Source organism: Centruroides vittatus, unplaced genomic scaffold (genome assembly GCF_030686945.1).
Source record: "Centruroides vittatus isolate TY-2023 unplaced genomic scaffold, ASM3068694v2 contig_460, whole genome shotgun sequence".
NCBI classification, from domain to species: Eukaryota; Metazoa; Arthropoda; class Arachnida; order Scorpiones; family Buthidae; genus Centruroides; species Centruroides vittatus.
In genome coordinates, this window is record NW_027122256.1 from 3,266,157 (window position 1) to 3,285,270 (window position 19,114).

The following is a 19,114-nucleotide window of genomic DNA, read 5'->3' on the forward strand; positions in this document are numbered from 1 at the left end:
CACTTTGTTATAAAGAAATAAAAACAATATATTTAAAAATTTTTCACAGTTATTTTTTACATAAACATAATGACAAAAATATTAGTAATTTTTTACAACAAAATACAAGTCTTACATTTATACGTAATCTCAAGGGGTTTGAGGTTTAATTTTTTCATTTGAGAAAAACTAAAAAATCAAATAAAATTAAAATGAAACAGTACATTGCATACTTATTTTGTACTCGTTCAATTCCTCTTTAGTATTGTGTTAATGTATATTGTAAAAATTAATAACTAGGTAATTTAAAATAATTCGTTTTTTAAATCTTATTCTATTTATAAATAAATTGTCTTATTTAACTTTAATTAACATGCCGGTTCTTTTCATTGACAAAGTAATCAATCATGTCAATCAATAACTTCATCACTTAATAAATTCTTTGACGAATAGATAGCTAATTAGCTGAAGCGCGCTTGCCAATCTGAAAGGCCCATTTCAAGTCCGAATATGATCTTTCTGTTTCAATTGTAGTCCTGCCCAAAATTATCAATCTATTCCGATCCATTCAAATCGAAGATATTCCCATACGCAAAGATATTCCATTTATTCGCAGAGCAAAAAGACGAAGATTTGTTTCCTCTAGTCAAAAATTAGTTAATATGATTTCACCAATTAAAAAATAAAATCCAGAGCATTAAAAATCAAATTAAAAATTGAAAAATAAGAAATAAAATTATATAGATTACATAAATGTGTAAAACTAAATATTAAGATTACTTTGGTAAGAGTTGTTCTTTCTCAAAGCCACTAATACAGTAGAAAATTATCTCAAAAATAAACAGTGAGATAAATTTCAGAATGGATACATATACATTATACAAGCCTATTAAGTAATAAATACTACAAATTTATTATAGAATTAATTTATTATAAGGTACTCAAAATATTATAAAATAACAAAAATGCAAATAATAATAATGAATTATTAAAATTATAGGAAGAACATCAAAGCACTAAGTAATTGTATAAGGAAAATAAAGTATTGTTGCTCTGAAACATTGGATTAAATTTTTTCCTTGAAAACATTTGTAGAAAAATAAATGTATTATCAGACAGTTAGTATTTCTGTAAATCATCAGTCGTTGCTTAAATTTCTTCTGAGACTCGACTAATGCACTGCTGGCCATTAAAATTGCTGCATCATGAAGGCGGCACGCAACAAACGCGTAATTTGCACGAAAAATACATGCTGGGTGCTCTGTACCTCAAGATTACCAGTCAGTTTAATCATGTCTTCCTCCCATTATATTCTGTGTACAATAGACATAAATCTGCTATTTGCCTTCCTTTCTAGTAAAGCAATTTTACCGAGTATTTGGCGTATGAGAATTATGATGTATTTTTGTTTCCGAACAAACTAATACAGAAGACCCCCCTATAACACAGGTTCAAATAAGACGGATTCGTATAACACGGCGGAAAAATTGCGATCGGGTTCGTATAACACGGTGAAAGAACGAGACAGATTGTCATGGCCGACTCGTGTCTCGACAGGATTGGTCGAATCTGGACCAATAGTGGACATTGCACAAACCATTGAGTTTAAACGAGTAGCGGACCTACTAAAAAACATTTATTTTTCAACGGCCATAAAAATTATATTTCTATTAATGATGTCTCCAAGTTCGGCGAATTTTTCGCAGAAAGAATAACTCATCAGGAAACGCATCCGCCGTTCGATGAGCCGCTCCGCGACATAAACAAGCTTAAGCAATGGCGTCTTCGAAAGGTGCGGACTCGGTAAGTATTCCTACAATTTTTTGTTAATAGCATAGTTTATACGGATTATTCCCAAAAAATTATACGTATTTTGGAAATGTTCGAGTCAAATTAGTCTAGAATCGATTAATTTTATGGAAGAAAACCTTTCAAACAGCCGGACCCCTAAACTGCACAAGTGCCGGGCTGTGAACGGCTCATGTATTTGTAAAATCTAAGTGACTCGTACAACACGGGTCTACTGTATTTTTGTTTGCAGGTTTTATTTTTGTTCCAGGTATCGGCACAAAGTCTTTGCCACCGTCACTGCTGTTAATTAAACTTACTTGTTAGTATACTATCTATACCTCTCTCAACTTTTATAGCAATATCTTCATCTAAATTTACGCCTATCAAACAATATTTTAATAAATCCCATTTTCCAAGCAGCCTCTCTTTTGTATCTGAATTGCTGTGGTGAATGTAGCAGCAGTAAATGTAAATAATTCACTCTCTTGTTGGCTAACAGGATCATCAGGCACCTGGTCTTGCAAAGATACTTCTGATATATTAGAATAAGTTGATACAGCATGAATATGTTTGCAAATCGTATAGTTAATATGATAATTATGGCAACTGCAAACTGTAGCTATGGGTACATATTACATATTACACTTTACACACCTGAGATGGCAGTTTTCTTCTGGAAAATTGTCATCTGTTTCTTTGCAAACACTATTTTGTGATGGAACATGCTACATTGCACAATTGACCTGAACTATACTATCTTTATTTATATTTTTACTTTTAATATGATTACTTTCAATCTGTTTTAATCGATAAGATGATTATTTATTTAACAGACTGCCTTGTCTTATGCAGTCTGTCAAATAGTTTATCCCTGGTGAATCTCATCAGTGCATAAATTACCCTATCCACTCTTTTTCCTTTCTTTCCTTGGAGATAAATGTGCTTAAGAATTTTATGAAAAGATTCCACATATATATTACAATTTATCTCCAAACCTCTCCTGTAGCAATATGTCCGCTGGTAAACTTTGTTTGCAAAATGACACAAAAGTTTCAAAAATTTTGTGTAATATTATTAGTTAACAGATCATTAAGCACACACTATCTAAAAGGGATTGAAATTCTTTCTTATTTCTTTCTTCCAATAGCATCCTGATACATTTATATACTTGTATCTTAGTTTCTTGTGTACCTTTTATTTTCTGGAGTTGTTTTCTCCAGTTCCTGTCTACATGCCATATACAAAGTAAATAATTTTGTGGTTCTGGCATTACATGAATCCATGCATTATAAAATGCAGGATCATCATCTGACATAAAAACTTTTGACTCAATAGAACCAACTTTATTACAGATCACCTTCGAAAAAGTGGGTGAGAATTGCTGTATCTACTCTGTTAGACAATAGATAGGCAGCAGAAAACCCTCCTCTGTTTGCATCTACAACTAGAAGTGTAGTTAACAGGAAATCATAGTAGTTCCATGTGTGGAATCTAGACAAACTTTATTACTACCAAATTGCTGTAATGATGATGCTTGAAAAGGTGTCATTAACATGAGAATAAAATCATCCTTTTCAAGTAAACCACTACTGCAATCCTTTCCCTGATGCCTGTAAAATATTACAGGGGATTTTTCTTTCATTTTTAACATGTCATTTACCCAAATCTCTACACTTACAGCATCATTATCATGTAATCTCAAAGAATGATAAATGTGAAACTGTTTTTCAATATTTTTCTAAGTCCTGATAATTAAGCAGATGTATGCGCTGCAAAGAGCCCTGCACATTGTCTCTACACCATCTAGTATGTTATCAAAACTCATTCCCATAGCCAATTTACTTGCTATTTGTCTTTTCATCCTTACTGAGATGAATATGTGCAAGGTCAGAATCATGTGTGTGTGGAGTAAACAGTGTACAGTACATGTAAATTCTTTAGAATCATAAGTGATAAACTTCTATTGTAGGACAGCACGATGTCATTTTGCACGATCCCTGACTTTTAAGTTGTCTTCTCTCATCTTTTATCAAGTTTGGTGTACCTGATCGATGACAGATATAGTAAGTCTTATTTCCCTGTGAAATTCTAAAGCCCGTCTGTTTTCTATATATGCATTTAAATTCCTTCTCCTTTGCTAACTTCCAACTCTAGAATTTTGAAATTGTATAAAAATGAATTGCAATTCTTCATAAAATAACAAATTAATATCAAATATAATCCTAACAAATGTACTAAGGAATTCTGATATATAAATACCTTCCAAGTTTTTGAATTTCGCTTCTTCTTTATATATTTTAATCTCATGGGATGTAGTTAAATAATCACGAAAATCATTGCAACTTTTGAATGTATTGTCACATAAATCACAATATTGCGGGGTTTTAACACATCAACATTTATACCATGAATATTTCTTTTATGAGTATACAGATTTTTTTCTTTTGGTGAACTTTCTATCGCATAAATCACAAATGTCTAACAACGATTCTGCCACCTTATTATTTAAACTAAAAACGAAGTGTAATCGCATCCACCACCAGAAGTCGCACAGTCACAGCCACTCACGCTGTAACGCCTCGTTATATTTTGAGTCTTGCGATCCTTATTTCTAATCAGTTTACAGGCCTGTAAATTGGCCGAAAACATTTATTGTGATTAAAGTTATTGCTGGAAAAGCACGAATGGTGTGTTTTTATATTTTAGCGTCAAATCTCGGGTTATTAAAAAGGAACTTTTTCAGTTGGTTACTTTTGGGCTACTTTTTAGAAAATTTTTGGCTACAAACACTAAAAACATCTGGCAACGCTGTTCGCCGTAATGACATAATTTAGAACCAATGTACGCTCAGGATCACGATATTTATCATCCAATTAGAATTTTTCTATATTGGAATTCAAATATCTGGAAATATTCGAGAACTTAATTTGAAGAGAATATTCGAAAATATTAATCGTAAATAAAAAGGATATTGAATTTTAAGTATAATTTGAAAAAAAAAAAATGTCTACCGAACAATCTCAAGTTAGTTTTCTTTCTTAATATTTTTATCCGCAAAATCGGATGAGAGAAATCCATTATATAATTATACTTAATTAAGAATAATAGCCGCGGAGTCCTGTCACCATATGGGAGCTAGTTGGAGTCCGGATTGGTTTCTCAGAAATTTTAGATGCTGGGATCTGGGATCGAATCCTACGGGTCGTTTTTCGGGGGTGCTCCGTCCGTGATATGTCAGGCTCCGTCCCTCACCACCCAGCCGCCCCATTGTTGACCTGGCCGAACCCGTAATGGGATTGCTAAAAGAGTCCTACTTAGTGTTCATAGGGCGGAAAGAGTTAAAAAAAACAAAACCAAAGATATTCTTGCCCGAACTCGCGATGAGCATGAAAATAGGATCTAGTACTATTCAGACTTCTAAACGCCATTTTAGAAGTAAAATGGCGTTTTAAAGGAGACTGAAAAAGGTTATCCACTTCTGAGAGCATATAGTCGCATGCGCTAACTCTTTTTGTTCGGCCATCATAAAATTAAATAAGAAAGAAGAGTTTGAAGCTTCTCTCAAGTCTCTTTTAAATTCCATTTTACTTTTAAAATGTTTTTCCAACAATTTAAGATCTGTCAGCACCACGACGTTAATATTTTGTATTTTTTGAAAGATATGATAGGTAGAATATTGCGTTCTTTTATTTCCTTCATTTGCCATTTGAATATGCCCGCCGGAAGGTACCGGTATTTAGTCATATCAGACTGTTGCATTCTTTTCAATTAAATCCGACTTGACGCATAGAAAAATATTAATTTTTCAAGATTTATAATGCTTATAAACGATAATATAATCGAATCTGATTAATTTGGTTTATAGAATGCAATCATTTTGGAGAATTCCCGAACGCATATGTTCTGTAAATGCCTAAGATGTCAACGAAATAATGAGCGTTTCGCAGTTTTAATGATATTTGGGTCCAGATAATATTGTTTAACTATGTTTGTACGATTTCTAAGCGTACAAGGTACACATCGTTAGCTGATAAATTTAAAATGTGGAGAAAATGTTATATGGTCAAAAAATATGGAATAGTGTTGCTAAATATTAGAAACTTGTGTAAGGTCGCCGACTTCCAGGGGAAAACAGTTAATCCCGCGTCAGGAAAACCTAGGGTCGAAAACGTATGTGGGTGGTGGCGGTAGGATACAAAGATGACAAGTGTCTTACACAAAACCGTTTATTCTAACTACTAAGTTAACTTACATATTATTGGTACAAATTGCGATCTAGATCGACTCTTGTGGTGATAGAGATCTCCGGTTGTCGGTAGTCGGATGCGGTCCGTCTTCCGAAGATGCGTGCCCGGGGCTGGGATGACGAACTGTCTATTGCACTGGACGTGTGGCTTGGACGGGTGTCATCAGCTGGCGGACGTAGGTTCTGGCGTCTATGAGGTAACACTGGTCCAGAGGAGAACTGCCGCACTTCTTCCAAGAACGACGGAAGGAGGGTCCACTCCTTTGACCTTGCGACTCGGGAGTTTTATACGAGTTTTCCTCCTGAATTTCACCCTTTTGATTGGTTCTATTCTTCCTCTCCCTTACCCCGATTGGTCATTTCTTTTGTTTCTATGCGAAACTGGAGCCCGATCTGGGTCGGGAGAGTTCCGAGAGGTGTTGACGGAGTCTTTGAAGTTCGTGCTCGTATATTCCGGCCGTTATGGCCCTCTCTTTGACGTTTTTTTTTTGACCTCACGCGGTCCGCCAGATGCCTCGGTGGCCATTTACCCCCCTCTGTTTCCCGTTTCCGACACTCGTACACGAGCACCTGGACAAAGCTCCCTCTCTCTCGGTTGACATCCCCTCGGTCGTTCATTATCGTGTCGCGTTTGTTTTAGGATAAGTTTGGGAGAGTTTCTCTCGCGTCTGGTTTACATCACCAACATGTGTTCCTGACACGATTTGACTCTCGAAACTTCCCGACTTCGGAACTTTATAATTATTCACCATTTTTACGCGTTTTTGCGATCCCTAGACTTGTAGAAAACTACTTTAATTAATTTCAAATACTTATAATTCGAGTTTTTGATAATTCAAAATGTTTCGAATTCTACCTGGTGTTCGAATTTAAAATATTCGACTGTATTCGATTTGCAAAATGTTTATATGAGATAAAATTTAGACATTTGGGGGTGAACTTTATTGGCAATTAACTCAACAACGATTATAATTCACTGTTTTAGGTAATCAATATCAATAACATTTCGCTACCTTTGCTGCAAACTTTCAATCCCGTGAGCATAAGGTCTGTCCAAAAAGTTTAGGTAATTTGTTTTTTTAGTGAAAACGACACAATAGAAATTTGTCTTTCAAATTTTGTAAATTTAAAAATGGTAGTTATAGTTCTATCATTAGAACTCAGTTCTTTTCTTTAATTTGTATTTTAATACGTTTTAACCTGTGACAGACTTGTGAACGGGGTCGAAAAGCTTTGTTTTCATTAAACTAGTGCTGGAGAAGTGAGTAAGATGTAGTGTGATTAGCACATTTTCCAAATGTACAACCCATTTTTCCATTCCATGCATGAAAAAGTCTGGTATTTTCTTAACGCATTTCCTACAGCTGCTGGAATTTTGGCATCTTATAAAAATCGTTGATCTTTCAACGACACTTTTCACTTTGTACACAAGAAGTCTGGTAGCACCAGATCTGCATTGTAAGAATGGTGCAGAGGATGTAACATCAAGTTCTTAAGCGTCTTCACTGTTTTCTTGTTGCCGTGTCGTGTCGTGTCGTCATGGTGGAGGAAAAAAACGGTTTGTTCTGGTTTCTTATTTTGCTAATTTTTTTTCTGCGCTCGTAAGCGTTCACAATACTTCGCAAAATTGATTATTTCTTCCATTGCGTGCGACCTTCCAACGCTAAAAATTGGTTATTCGTTGTTTAAACTTGCGTACAACGAATTAAAAATTGAGACTTTACATCCATAACAGTATTCGTAAAAAGTCACGTATTTCTATTCTTACAGTTCGCAAAACGTTCCGATAGAATATTTATCAATCAACCTTCATAAATAAAATAATTTTTCGAATAGTATAAGTCGCTGCTCAAGCTTTTTACATATTCAAACATCAATGTTTAGGACTGATTTGGAACAAACACATAATTTATTTATTTGTTTATTTTTTGAAACTTCTACAGTGAAAACAATTTTAGTAAAATAGTTTATTTTTTATACTGAACATAGTTTAACTATTAGTGGATTAATTCTATTTTCTCTCTCTTTTTTCGTTTGAATTTTTATATACAGTACTTATTTCTGTTTTGTGTGAAAAATAATTTTAAAAGCTTTAACATTATACAGAATTATATTAAAATTTAAATGTAGTTCTATACAACGTATAAAATTAATATCAGTTTAAATTTTATTTATAACATGTGATTTATATGTGCAGTATATAAATTAAAATAACAGTAAGGATATAATACTGTACTCGAATGCTGTTACTCTATCATCGCGAGAAATCATCCATCATCATGCTGATCTCTTGCTTCACTAAATCTCGTTTAGATGAAATGACGTCCATACAGTTCGTCCAGAGCTTGTATGCAGCCGGAGTAGAGTTAATCCATTTGGTTCCTTACAGGGCCTTTTTGCCCTATTATTTATTTATTTTGAAAAACTCCCCAGCTCCCGCCTCGACAGCCCTGTTGGATTATTCAAAATAGACACTGTTGAGGTTTTTGTTAATTTGGCGGTGGATAGCATCTACCGTATGGCAGTTTGCCATTGTGTATAAAATAAATAAAAAACCATTTAGTACATTGTATTGGATTTGGTGTCTCGAGTCAAGAAATTCAATCTAATTAAACAATAGATATATAAATTAATCCAGGATAAATTTATCAGTTCGAAGATAAAGTTTAATATTAAAATTTTCATTAACTAACATCTTTTTTTAAAATGAATACTTGTATGATAGAAACTTTCATCATTTTTACTTCAATTATACGTATTTACTTTGCAGAAAGAAAGTGAAAAAATAGAAAAAGTAATTAAGCATCGGCTACAACATAAATGGAACTTATGGTTTCATCAGAATGATAAAAATAAGCTCTGGGAAGAGAGTCTAGTCAAATTAAGTTCGTTTGATACTGTGGAAGATTTCTGGTCGTAAGTATTGAATTTATTTTTAATAATTTAATAATCTTAAAAAATTGTACTGTAAAAATAGGAATTATTTTAATACATTATTCTATTATATACTTTGACAAGTTCGGTGAATCTTAGAATAAGAATGCAATTTTTCAAATTGATAAAATTTGTATTTAGTAGATATCGCCAAATAAGATTAATACAAAGCATAATTAAACTGAAAAAAATTGTATAAATCCTTTTATTACTGTAGAGGAGATAGTTCTTTTATTCATAAAAATTAAGAATTTCTTTTAAAAAGTGATTAAAATAATGAAAAAAAAAAAGTAAATTTCTATACGAATTTTAGTTTCCTTGATCCTGCATGAACAATTTTTCTAAACTGGTTCGAATTACATTTTATTAATTTATATCAATTTTTTCTTTTAGTAAATGCATAGTATACTTTATAGGAATTTTTATATTTGAAAATAATACAAAATTTGATCTGTATTCAGGTTGTAAATAACTAACGCTTCTCCCACACCGGGTTGTATAAACAAAAATTAAATACCTTCTATAACCGATAACCGGCCTGAAATATTTTCAAAATGGCGAACGTTTTCGCTGCCCCTCCTGGGCTCTTCCTCAGGCCAATTTTTTGCTGGGTTCCAGCAAAAAATTGGCCTAAGGAATCTTATCTTATTTGTAATAAAATATCGAAAAAGCGTATTTTAAAGATAAAGTATTCATTTTAATTTATTTTATATAATTTGCTAACTTAAATTAATAGAAGAATTCCTAATGTAATTATAGATTCCTATTATAAACAATTTGAAAAAGAAACAAATAATAAGCTGTTTACTATATGTTGAAATATAAAATTACAAATTCGTGTTTGTTATATTTCCGAATAATTAAACAATCTTTTATTTTAAAATGTTATAACTATTACCAGAAATCTTAAACTTATTTCCTGAATTACTAAGTTTACATGTTTTACTACATATGAAAGTATAAAAACCGAACACATTCAAAAAGTTATAACTGAAATGTTTATCTACTTTTATATCTAACACTGCGTTGTTTTTGCAAAAGATGCATAGAAACTTTTTTAAAATTATTCACGTGAAAAGTTTATTGTTTTAAGTAAATACTGTAATGATATTTAATAATCATTACCACTGTATTGAAGTTTAAAAGAATTTTCGTGATTATATAAATTAATTTTCTAATGTTATGTTTTAATATAAGATTTTCTAGTAGGAAAGGAATGGATATTAAAAAATGAAATAAAAATATAAAATATTGAGTTTTTCATTCAGGAGAAAATATAGCTGTGCATAATTAAAAATATACAATTATTAGATTAGTTAGGCTATGCTTTAAGTCATTGTTTAAAATAAAAGTAACTAAGTTGTTTTTATTAAAATAAAAAGAATAAACTTTTAAACAATTAAAAAAAATCTAGCAACGAGTTCCTGGCTGTAAGGAGATTTTATTTTTAAAAAACTTTTATACTATTAATCATAATAAATTAAATTGCGTGTGGATAATCTGTTATGAGATTGTTGTTATAAAAAAATTTTATATATTAAATTATTATAAAATGGCAGAAAGCTTAATTTTGAGGATAGGTGTGAGTGTTATAAAAATTTATAAATGCTAATAACGAGAAAAGTCTCCATTAAATCCGATCCATCTCGAGATATGACACATGACTCCCTTCTATCTCCCCACCCCCTAGATCTTTAACTACCAAAATTTAATATCAATTGTCCCTTAGACACAAGGTACTATGCCAAATTTCGTTTCTTAATCTTTACCCCATTCTGAAATATTAAAAGAAATTTTTATCCCGGTTTCTTTTACTTTTTTGGGTTTAGGGGCCTCAAAACGTAGAGATTGCAAAAACTTCGGAGGGTCAAATTTGACACGATTCTAATACCTTCCCTTATTATGTATACATGACAGCCGAGAAAGTAAAAGCTTGGAAAGTCTAGAATAAGGGTGGCGAACATATGACAATCGTGCCCAAAAAGGCACGTATGGCACGTTTATCCTTTTGGTTTACCCAATTATCCTTTTTTTTTCAATCAGCTTTTTTACATTTATTCTAATTAGAGTATATTCGTTTAATTTATTTAAATATTGTTATTCGAAGTCTAAAATTTGGCACGCCTAAACATCTTTAAAGTTAAATATGCTTACTCTGTGGCACGCGGTGTCAAAAGGTTGCCACTCCTGGTCTTTTTTTTTTTTTTTTTTTTTTTTTTTTTTTTAACTCTTTCCGCCCTGTGGGCACTAAAGAGGGCCTCTTTTAGAAGGCCCATTATGGGTTCGGCCAGGCCCACAATGGGGCGACCGGGTGGTGAGGGACGGGGCCCGACATATCCGAACGGACCACCCCCGAAAAATTCCTGGGATTATTCGACCCGTTCGGATTCGATCCCGGGTCCCCCAGAGCGGTAGGCTGCCACCTTTACCGCTCGGCCATCCGGCCGTCGCCACTCCTGGTCTAGAAGGAAAAATGATATGTATTATAAAGAATTTTTAAAATTCACAACGAATAAAAAAATATTGCGTTTTTATATTATTATTATTATTATTATATAATTCATAACATTTTCTCTCTTATCCCTGTTTATTATTTCAGTCTGTTTAATCATATTATATTGCCAAGTAACTTGCCAGTAGGATCCGATTATTCTATTTTTAAGGTAATTGCATTTTATTAATTTTTTTTTTATTATAATATTTATTTTTAAGTGATAGTATTTATAATTGTCAAGAGTGTTTTTCTATAGGACGAGGTTAAACCTATGTGGGAAGATGAAAGAAATGTTCGAGGAGGAAGGTGGCTGATTAATGTACGAAAACATTTGAAAAATTCCAGTTTAGACGATTACTGGTTGGAAACAGTAAGTTTTCCTTGATATTATAATTATATTTCGTACTTACTAATTCTTAAACGTTCAAAATACACTATTCTTGGAATACTTCTTATTATAGTTTGAATGTTTAAAAATGACTCATTGATTCACATGAATTTAATCATCTGTATATATAAATGAGAATGCTTGTTCGCTATAAATTCCTAGGCTATTCGATCAATCTATGTATATAAATGAGAATGTTGCAGGGAAAGTTGAACAACTCGTTGCTGGTTTATTTTAACTGATAACAAAGATGAGATTAATTTTGTATATTCGAATTAAATTTAATTTGTGTACTTGAAATAAGTGGATTGGTTAAATAAATAAATAAAAATAAAAATTCGGTTCAACGGCAAAGTGACTTCCTTGGTATTTTTCTTTTACCAACTAACTAAGCACGGAGAAATTGAATTCATCAAATTAAGACAAGAAACATTATCCTGTGATTTTAAAATACCAGTCTTTGTATAGCGCATTAACAAAAAACCAGACTAAATTCATTTGTATAAATTACGTTTAATTTTTTATTTACTGGGTCACTTCATTTTAATTCTAATAAATATCACATTTATTTTGTTATTATAAATATATATATATATATATATATATTTCTTATTTGTTTTTAGTATCCTGGTTTTGATAAAAACCAGTAATCCCGAAATAATCATATAACAAAATGATTAAATCAAATTAAAATCATATTATTCTAGCTTTTGTGCCTTATTGGAGAAGCCTTTGATGAAGAGGACAATGAAGTATGTGGAGCTGTAATAAATATTAGAAAATACACTGATAAAATTGGAGTATGGACCTCAAATTCCAAAAACTCGGAAAGTAATATAAAAATAGGGTAAGTAAATCTATACTTGACTTTACTAAATGATAAATGAAAACAATGACAATTTTCACCTTTAAATTGATTATTTTTCATATTTTCTTTCGGAATAAAAATTCGGGAAAATGTTGAAGTTATATCTCAGTACTTAAAAAATATATATATAAAGTGAATATAATTAAAATATTTCTATTTTGGCTCTGCAAGTATTGTTGGTTTAAATAATTCAATTAAATGCCATATGATAAACGAACGAACAAAAATATCATCATGATGGCAAAATAAAAAATTAGGTTAATTATTGTTGATTTGGTTGAATCTGTGTAATATGTTTCATCTACGGATTATTATGGTGCCCAATGGAAGAAACAATAGAAAAACTGAATATTTTGTTGAATATTATATGATAACACGTACAATTACACATAATTTGCAAAGTAGTGTGATTATTAACCATAGAAAAATCAGCTTTGTACAGTACAAATTTTTATGTATTCACTATTTTAATTTACTTAATGTCTAATTTTTAAAATATTTTTAGTTTCATTTTTCTAAGATGTTCTTTCTTAAAAAATCAATCTTATCGAAAATCAATATAATTTTGCTGTCAGTCGATATTTAGAAATTTATGTAGTGTGTGTGTGTGGATATAACTTACAATAAAAAGTATTGCATATTTAATTTACAATCTTTAAAAATGGCATTACGATGTACGGTTATTTTAACATAAAAAAATATGTTTAAAATGGTATCAAGTAATCTGAAATTACAAACTATCTTCAAGCATTGAAACTCTCAATTAATATATAGATATTTGAAATAGGCTATCTTATTATACCTTTTTCTTTTCAGATGGAAGTTAAAAGAAAGATTGAACATTCGTGATGGTATATTAGGATATGAAGTAAGTACGTTTAATATTCGGAGAAATACCTGAGTTAAGTTGTTCTTTTCTATTATAACAGACATGGGTAAATGCGGCTCTTGCTGAAAGTGTTAATTTCCGTTTTTTATTATTATTTTTACAATTTTATTTTTATAATTTTGTGAAAATATGTTCATTAAAAAATTCAATATTTGTTTTATATTATATTTATATTATATATTATATCTTCCGTTATTCGGTTTGGAACGTTCGGCACGTGCCTCTTTCAAATTTGTTCTTTCCACATTCGCCTGAAGACGACGATCGTAATTTTTCGTCGAAAGTGCTTGCAATAAAAAGAAGAATCTACGTTAACGCTGAACTCAGTGCTAAATATCAGAAGTATATTTATATTGTATAATAAAATCAAGCGCCTTACCTCACTATCCACCACGACAGTACAGAACTGCGGCTCCCATGCATTTTGCAAAACCTACATTTCGGCTCTCACTGAACTCTTGCTTGCCCACCCCTGTATTATAAATTACACACGTCTCTGAAACTAAACGAACATAATTGCTAGCGCTGATAGCTAGCAAAAGTCATCGAGCCAGTATGTGACGAGCCTGCAACGATATTGCGACTGCTGCATCTCACTCTGAGGTGGAGATATACTGACAGGTCTTTGGTATTGGTAAGCAATTTCCATTAATTTTTCATCAATGTCCAATTGCTGTATGTATCTTTTTCATCAAAGACTTACTTATATTGCTTTGATTTGTGAATCCTGATAATTGTTGTGTATTACCCTGTGTTAGACGTAGAGTAATAGTTCATGCCATATTTGTCAGCATTCATCTACAGTTATCTTTGTTCATGTACAAATAGCTGTCTGTCTTTAAGTTTTGGATACGTGTGTGCTTAAATGCTTCTTTATTGTACCAAACGCTATATCTTGAAGAACCTGATATATACGAGCAATTATTTATTGTGACATCGCCACAATACCAAGTTGCGATTTATAATCATATTTTTAATTTAAAATATATGATCTCCACCTCAAATTAGTACTATAATGTCTTGCCTCTGTACATCACACTTTTTTTTAGCAATCGAGTCGTGCCAGTATCTATCAAAAATGAAGTAAATAAGCGGTTTCGGATACGAAAACCCTCTTCATAGTAATTTCAGAAAATAAAATAATTAAATTTAAAATTGTACAAATAGACAACATTGAAGACTTATACAAAAAATAAAAACTTTTGAAGTCGTCTAAACGTTCTTTCACAATCAAAATGTTTTCTCACGATCACTGGAACACAATCAACACTGGCGTAGTCGACCTTCCTTTATAGGCTCTTCTCCGCCTATATTTATGTAAATTGTTTAAAAGTTCCATGACGTCCAGTGATAGTGAAAGGATAGAAGACTTCAAAAGTTTTTCTTTCTTTTTGGAATAAGTCTTCAACGTTGTTTATTTGTACAATTTTAAAATATATATTTCGTCCTGGATTCATTTTTTAAAATAACTTAACAAGGTTTGTGGCAGTTTGGAATAATCTAGTCAACTAATATTGGTAATATTATAAACATTAAAATAATAATACTTTTACTAGTTGACAATGCATAATTAAATTTTTATGCAATAAATAATCGTATTTGCACTAGTGAATATAAAAATAATCAATCTCCGCAAAAATTGTTTGATAATTAGTTTCGCTGTGCAATAATTGATTTCAGGACTAATTCATTAATATACAGTATAAATGATGACGTTTATTTTCGACTTATTCCTATGCATCCAGTTGTGAAGTAAAGAATAAGACATTTATTTTAGTTTAGTATAATAATGTATTCTATAAACTGTCATTATTTAATAAGCAATACAATTTTAAAATATTAATTAAAATTTATTAATTTAGGCCCATGCGGATACTCAAGCAAAATTAGGATCAGCGGTACCCTGTCTTTACCAAGTTTAATGGATTTCTTGAAAAACGTGTATACGTGTATTATTATCATTTTCAAAGTTTATTTAAAGTATCTTTAACATGTGTTAAATAAGCGGTTTCGGATACGAAAACCATCTTCATAGTAATTTCATTAAATAAAATAACTTATTTTAAAATTGTACAAATAGACAACATTGAAGACTTAAACAAAAACGATAAACTTTTGAGGTGGTCTAAACGTTCTTTCACAATCAAAACGCCTTTTCACGGTCACTAGAACACAGTCTTTAACAAACTATTGTAATATAAATGATGTAATTATATTCAATGTTATATTTACGATCAATTTATTTTCACTCAATATGGTAATTCTTATGATAAACTGTTGTATTATTATTATAATTAATTTAACTAAGTGTTTTTAATTTTAAAAATCTAATAAGATATTTTACAAATAAATATTTGCATGTTTTAATTGTCATATGAAAATAAAATGATTTCTTTGTAAAATTCAAACTCTCTTAAATTATATATTTATGTAAAAATAAAAATTTATTTCAAGATATTTCGGTATTTCAGAAATTTATTCTCGAATTAATGTCTCAAAGTTTGTCTAAATTTCATTAATTTATTTGATTATAATTTTCTAATATTTAAGAATACATATATTCTTGTAGAGAATGCAGTAATCTTTATATTAAATAAATGCAAATCCATAACAAAATTATAATACTACTTACTTATTTACGTTAATAAGTCAACATTTTAAGTTGTTTTTTTATTCAACTTCGTTTATGCGTGTTGGCATAATACATGTGATAAACAGAACATTTCATTATGGCAACGACAATCGTAAACGATAACTGAAGATATTTGATAAACTCGGAGAATTAAAGCTTAGACTATATCTCCAATAGTGATGCAAGAGTTGTTAGAACTACATGTCAGTTGTTTGCACGTTGCGAGCAATTTCGAAAGTCACTATTGAGTTTGTTTCATGAAGCAATTAGTGTTATCAATTGGATATCAATCCAGGACACCAGTTTATAATAATTGATCGCAACAAGTTTTACCACGAAAATTCGATAAACTCAACTAAAACGACTTTTAAGTTGTTTTAAAATTTGCAATTTTACCATCTTGTTACTCTAATGCAGGGGTCCCCAACCCTATGCCCGCGGGCACCATAGCGCCCGCCGATCGTTTTACGTGTGCCCGCCGCTGTGCGACCATGATAAAAATAAAAATATTTCAGTTTTCAATAAAATGCTATGTAAAAGTTTTTTTGTTTTTAATGATTAACCACTCAAAAGTAGAAATGGCGTCCAACACAGATAAAAGCACAAAGCGAAATGCGACCGATCTCTTTTTCCCCTCGCGCCAAATCTTCACCAACCAAATTTCCCATACCTGAAATGAAATAAACCGGTCCGTTCTGAATATCATAAAATCAAAGTACAGATCACGACTTATAGATGAACACCTTGACGATTGCTAATGAGCAGGAATATCATCATACTCTCTTAATTACGAAGCAATGGCCAATGAAATGCAATGCCAAAAATCACATTTACTTTCAGATTTATACTTTTTATAAAGAATTTTTATACTTTGTAGATTTTGTATGCATTGTTTAGTAATTACTTGTTTTGTAAAAATTATTGTTAATAGTCTTGTGTATGTTTTAATTATTATGCCTTTTTGTCCTCTCTAACACAATTTAAAATTTGTTTTGTATACTAGTACATTCTATATATTAACAGGACTTATTATACTGGAAAACTATGGATGCAGATATTTAGTCATACAGATCAAAAATTTTAAATTGTGTATGTTTTATTACATTTTTGGAATTAAATGTTTTCTGTACATTATGTGTATGTATTATTAACTACGTCCAAATATAAATTCACCTTGAAAAAATAAATGGTGCCCGCCGTCCGGCCGGTATTCTAGAATGTGCTCTTAGGTACAAAAAGGTTGGGGACCCCTGCTCTAATGGTTTATAATAATAATGTTTCCTTGAACAAGATACAGTATATATACAACCTATATATACAGCATTTTACCCACCAGAAGATGATGGAGGTACTGATAGAATTCTTTTCAGATCAGATATAAATGTCGGCATTGGCAGAATGATGCATTACAGAGTTCAAAATGCTTTCCGAAATGCAGTGGCGTGCCGTGACATTTGATGATAGGGAAGCTGTGTTTCTGTAAGAAGCCGACTTACAGGGGCAATCAATTAATTGCGCGTCAGGGCCCGTTCGTATTCGTTTGTTCGATAAGCCAGTAAAAACCGTATACTTCTTTAAATGTATTTTTAATAGATTATCTGACGTACTTAATAAATAACAGAGGTAATTATATCGAAATTTCTTATTAGATTCAATAAATTCCCTACGCCCTCTAAATGCCAATTCTCTTTTCGAGAAAAAACATATAACATCTATTAATTTAGATATACCTATTAATCGTAATTATCTCGTTATAATTTTCAATATTTATTTTGTATTGTCTACCATTGTTAAATTCTATTCTATTTTGATTTCCAAATTGCTTCAATTTTACGAAAGAATCGTCATTCGTCATAAATTTTATCGTCAAAATGTCGAAATTTTTTGTCGACGTATTTATATTTAATTTAGGCATTGGTCTTTCTCTTTTAATAATGTTTTCTTTTTCATTATATGGTCTCGAGCCAAAACTTTTTTAAAATAAATTTTTGAATCACTAGCCACGATATAAGGGCTAAAATTAAAATTATAAAAAAACTTACTTGGTAAAACAAAATGTGTGACGAATATACATACCTAGTACAAAAAATTCTTCAATTGTACGAATATACTTTTAAAGAAACTTATAATTAAATATAACTTTGTGAAGAAACGTACATAAAAATAACAAAATATTCTTTACTTTTTAAATCTTAAAACAGTCCACTTAGTGAAATAGCTCCCTACGAGTGGCTAATGAATGAAATCGGAGACGGTCCAGGTAGGTGTGTGCCTGCCAAATCCCGAGGGTGCCGATACCGGTCAATGTCAAATGGCCTCTTTTGTCGCGTCACTAGTATATATCAAAGGACGCGACGGGGTTGTTGTAAATTTTAAACATTTCTCACCATAGCTGTAAAAATCTAAATATGTTAAACTTAACAGATTGTCCGTCGTTCGTTTTCTAACTAATTCGTTTTAGGGCTAAGTGTCCACGAAAATTTCCAAAATTTACAACTTTTCACTCTCATTGAACTGGAAAAATTTCTGTCTTTATTACATCTAATATTATGAAGAGATCAGTCTCCACTGTACTCGGCAAGAGATTGGTTCGGTTAAGCTTCTGTTTAAGTAAAATTTCGGCTCTTTCATCGGGGTTTTACTTATGTTTCTAATTCCCTAATCGCTTAATTATTTAACTACTTCTTAAATAGAAATAAGTCGAAACCGGTTACTTTGTACTTGAATATCTCTAGTCTTGGGAAAGAAGTGGAAAGAAATTTTTATGACAACCGATACATAAATCGTAAATTTAAAGAAAATAAATTCTAGAGCTTTTTTGTACCATTGTACAGTATGTCTCATTCATTAAATTTGGTTGTAAATGATGCTGCCAAAGTAACAGTTAATTTTT

General features: G+C 31.2%; 2 protein-coding genes across 2 annotated transcripts in view; both read left to right on the forward strand.

Moving 5' to 3' along the window:
• LOC136977542 (sorting nexin-13-like) overlaps positions 1-19,114 on the forward strand; it is a 154,165-nt gene that overhangs the window by 60,173 nt on the left and 74,878 nt on the right. The window lies entirely within an intron of this gene.
• Positions 4,771-15,854, forward strand: LOC136977563 (eukaryotic translation initiation factor 4E-1A-like). Its single transcript, XM_067273057.1, has 7 exons — positions 4,771-4,794; positions 8,787-8,932; positions 11,550-11,613; positions 11,701-11,814; positions 12,540-12,679; positions 13,517-13,568; positions 15,452-15,854. The coding sequence occupies exons 1-7, from the start codon at positions 4,774-4,776 to the stop codon at positions 15,509-15,511; spliced, it is 597 nt and encodes a 198-aa protein (XP_067129158.1). The 5' UTR covers positions 4,771-4,773; the 3' UTR covers positions 15,512-15,854.

Excerpts from the sequence above, each read along its gene's own strand:
- LOC136977563 (XM_067273057.1), top strand. The coding sequence starts at position 4,774 with ATGTCTACCGAACAATCTCAA. Across the intron at positions 11,815-12,539 it reads ACGATTACTGGTTGGAAACA|CTTTTGTGCCTTATTGGAGA; the intron begins GTAAGTTTTCCT and ends ATATTATTCTAG. Across the intron at positions 13,569-15,451 it reads ATGGTATATTAGGATATGAA|GCCCATGCGGATACTCAAGC; the intron begins GTAAGTACGTTT and ends TTATTAATTTAG.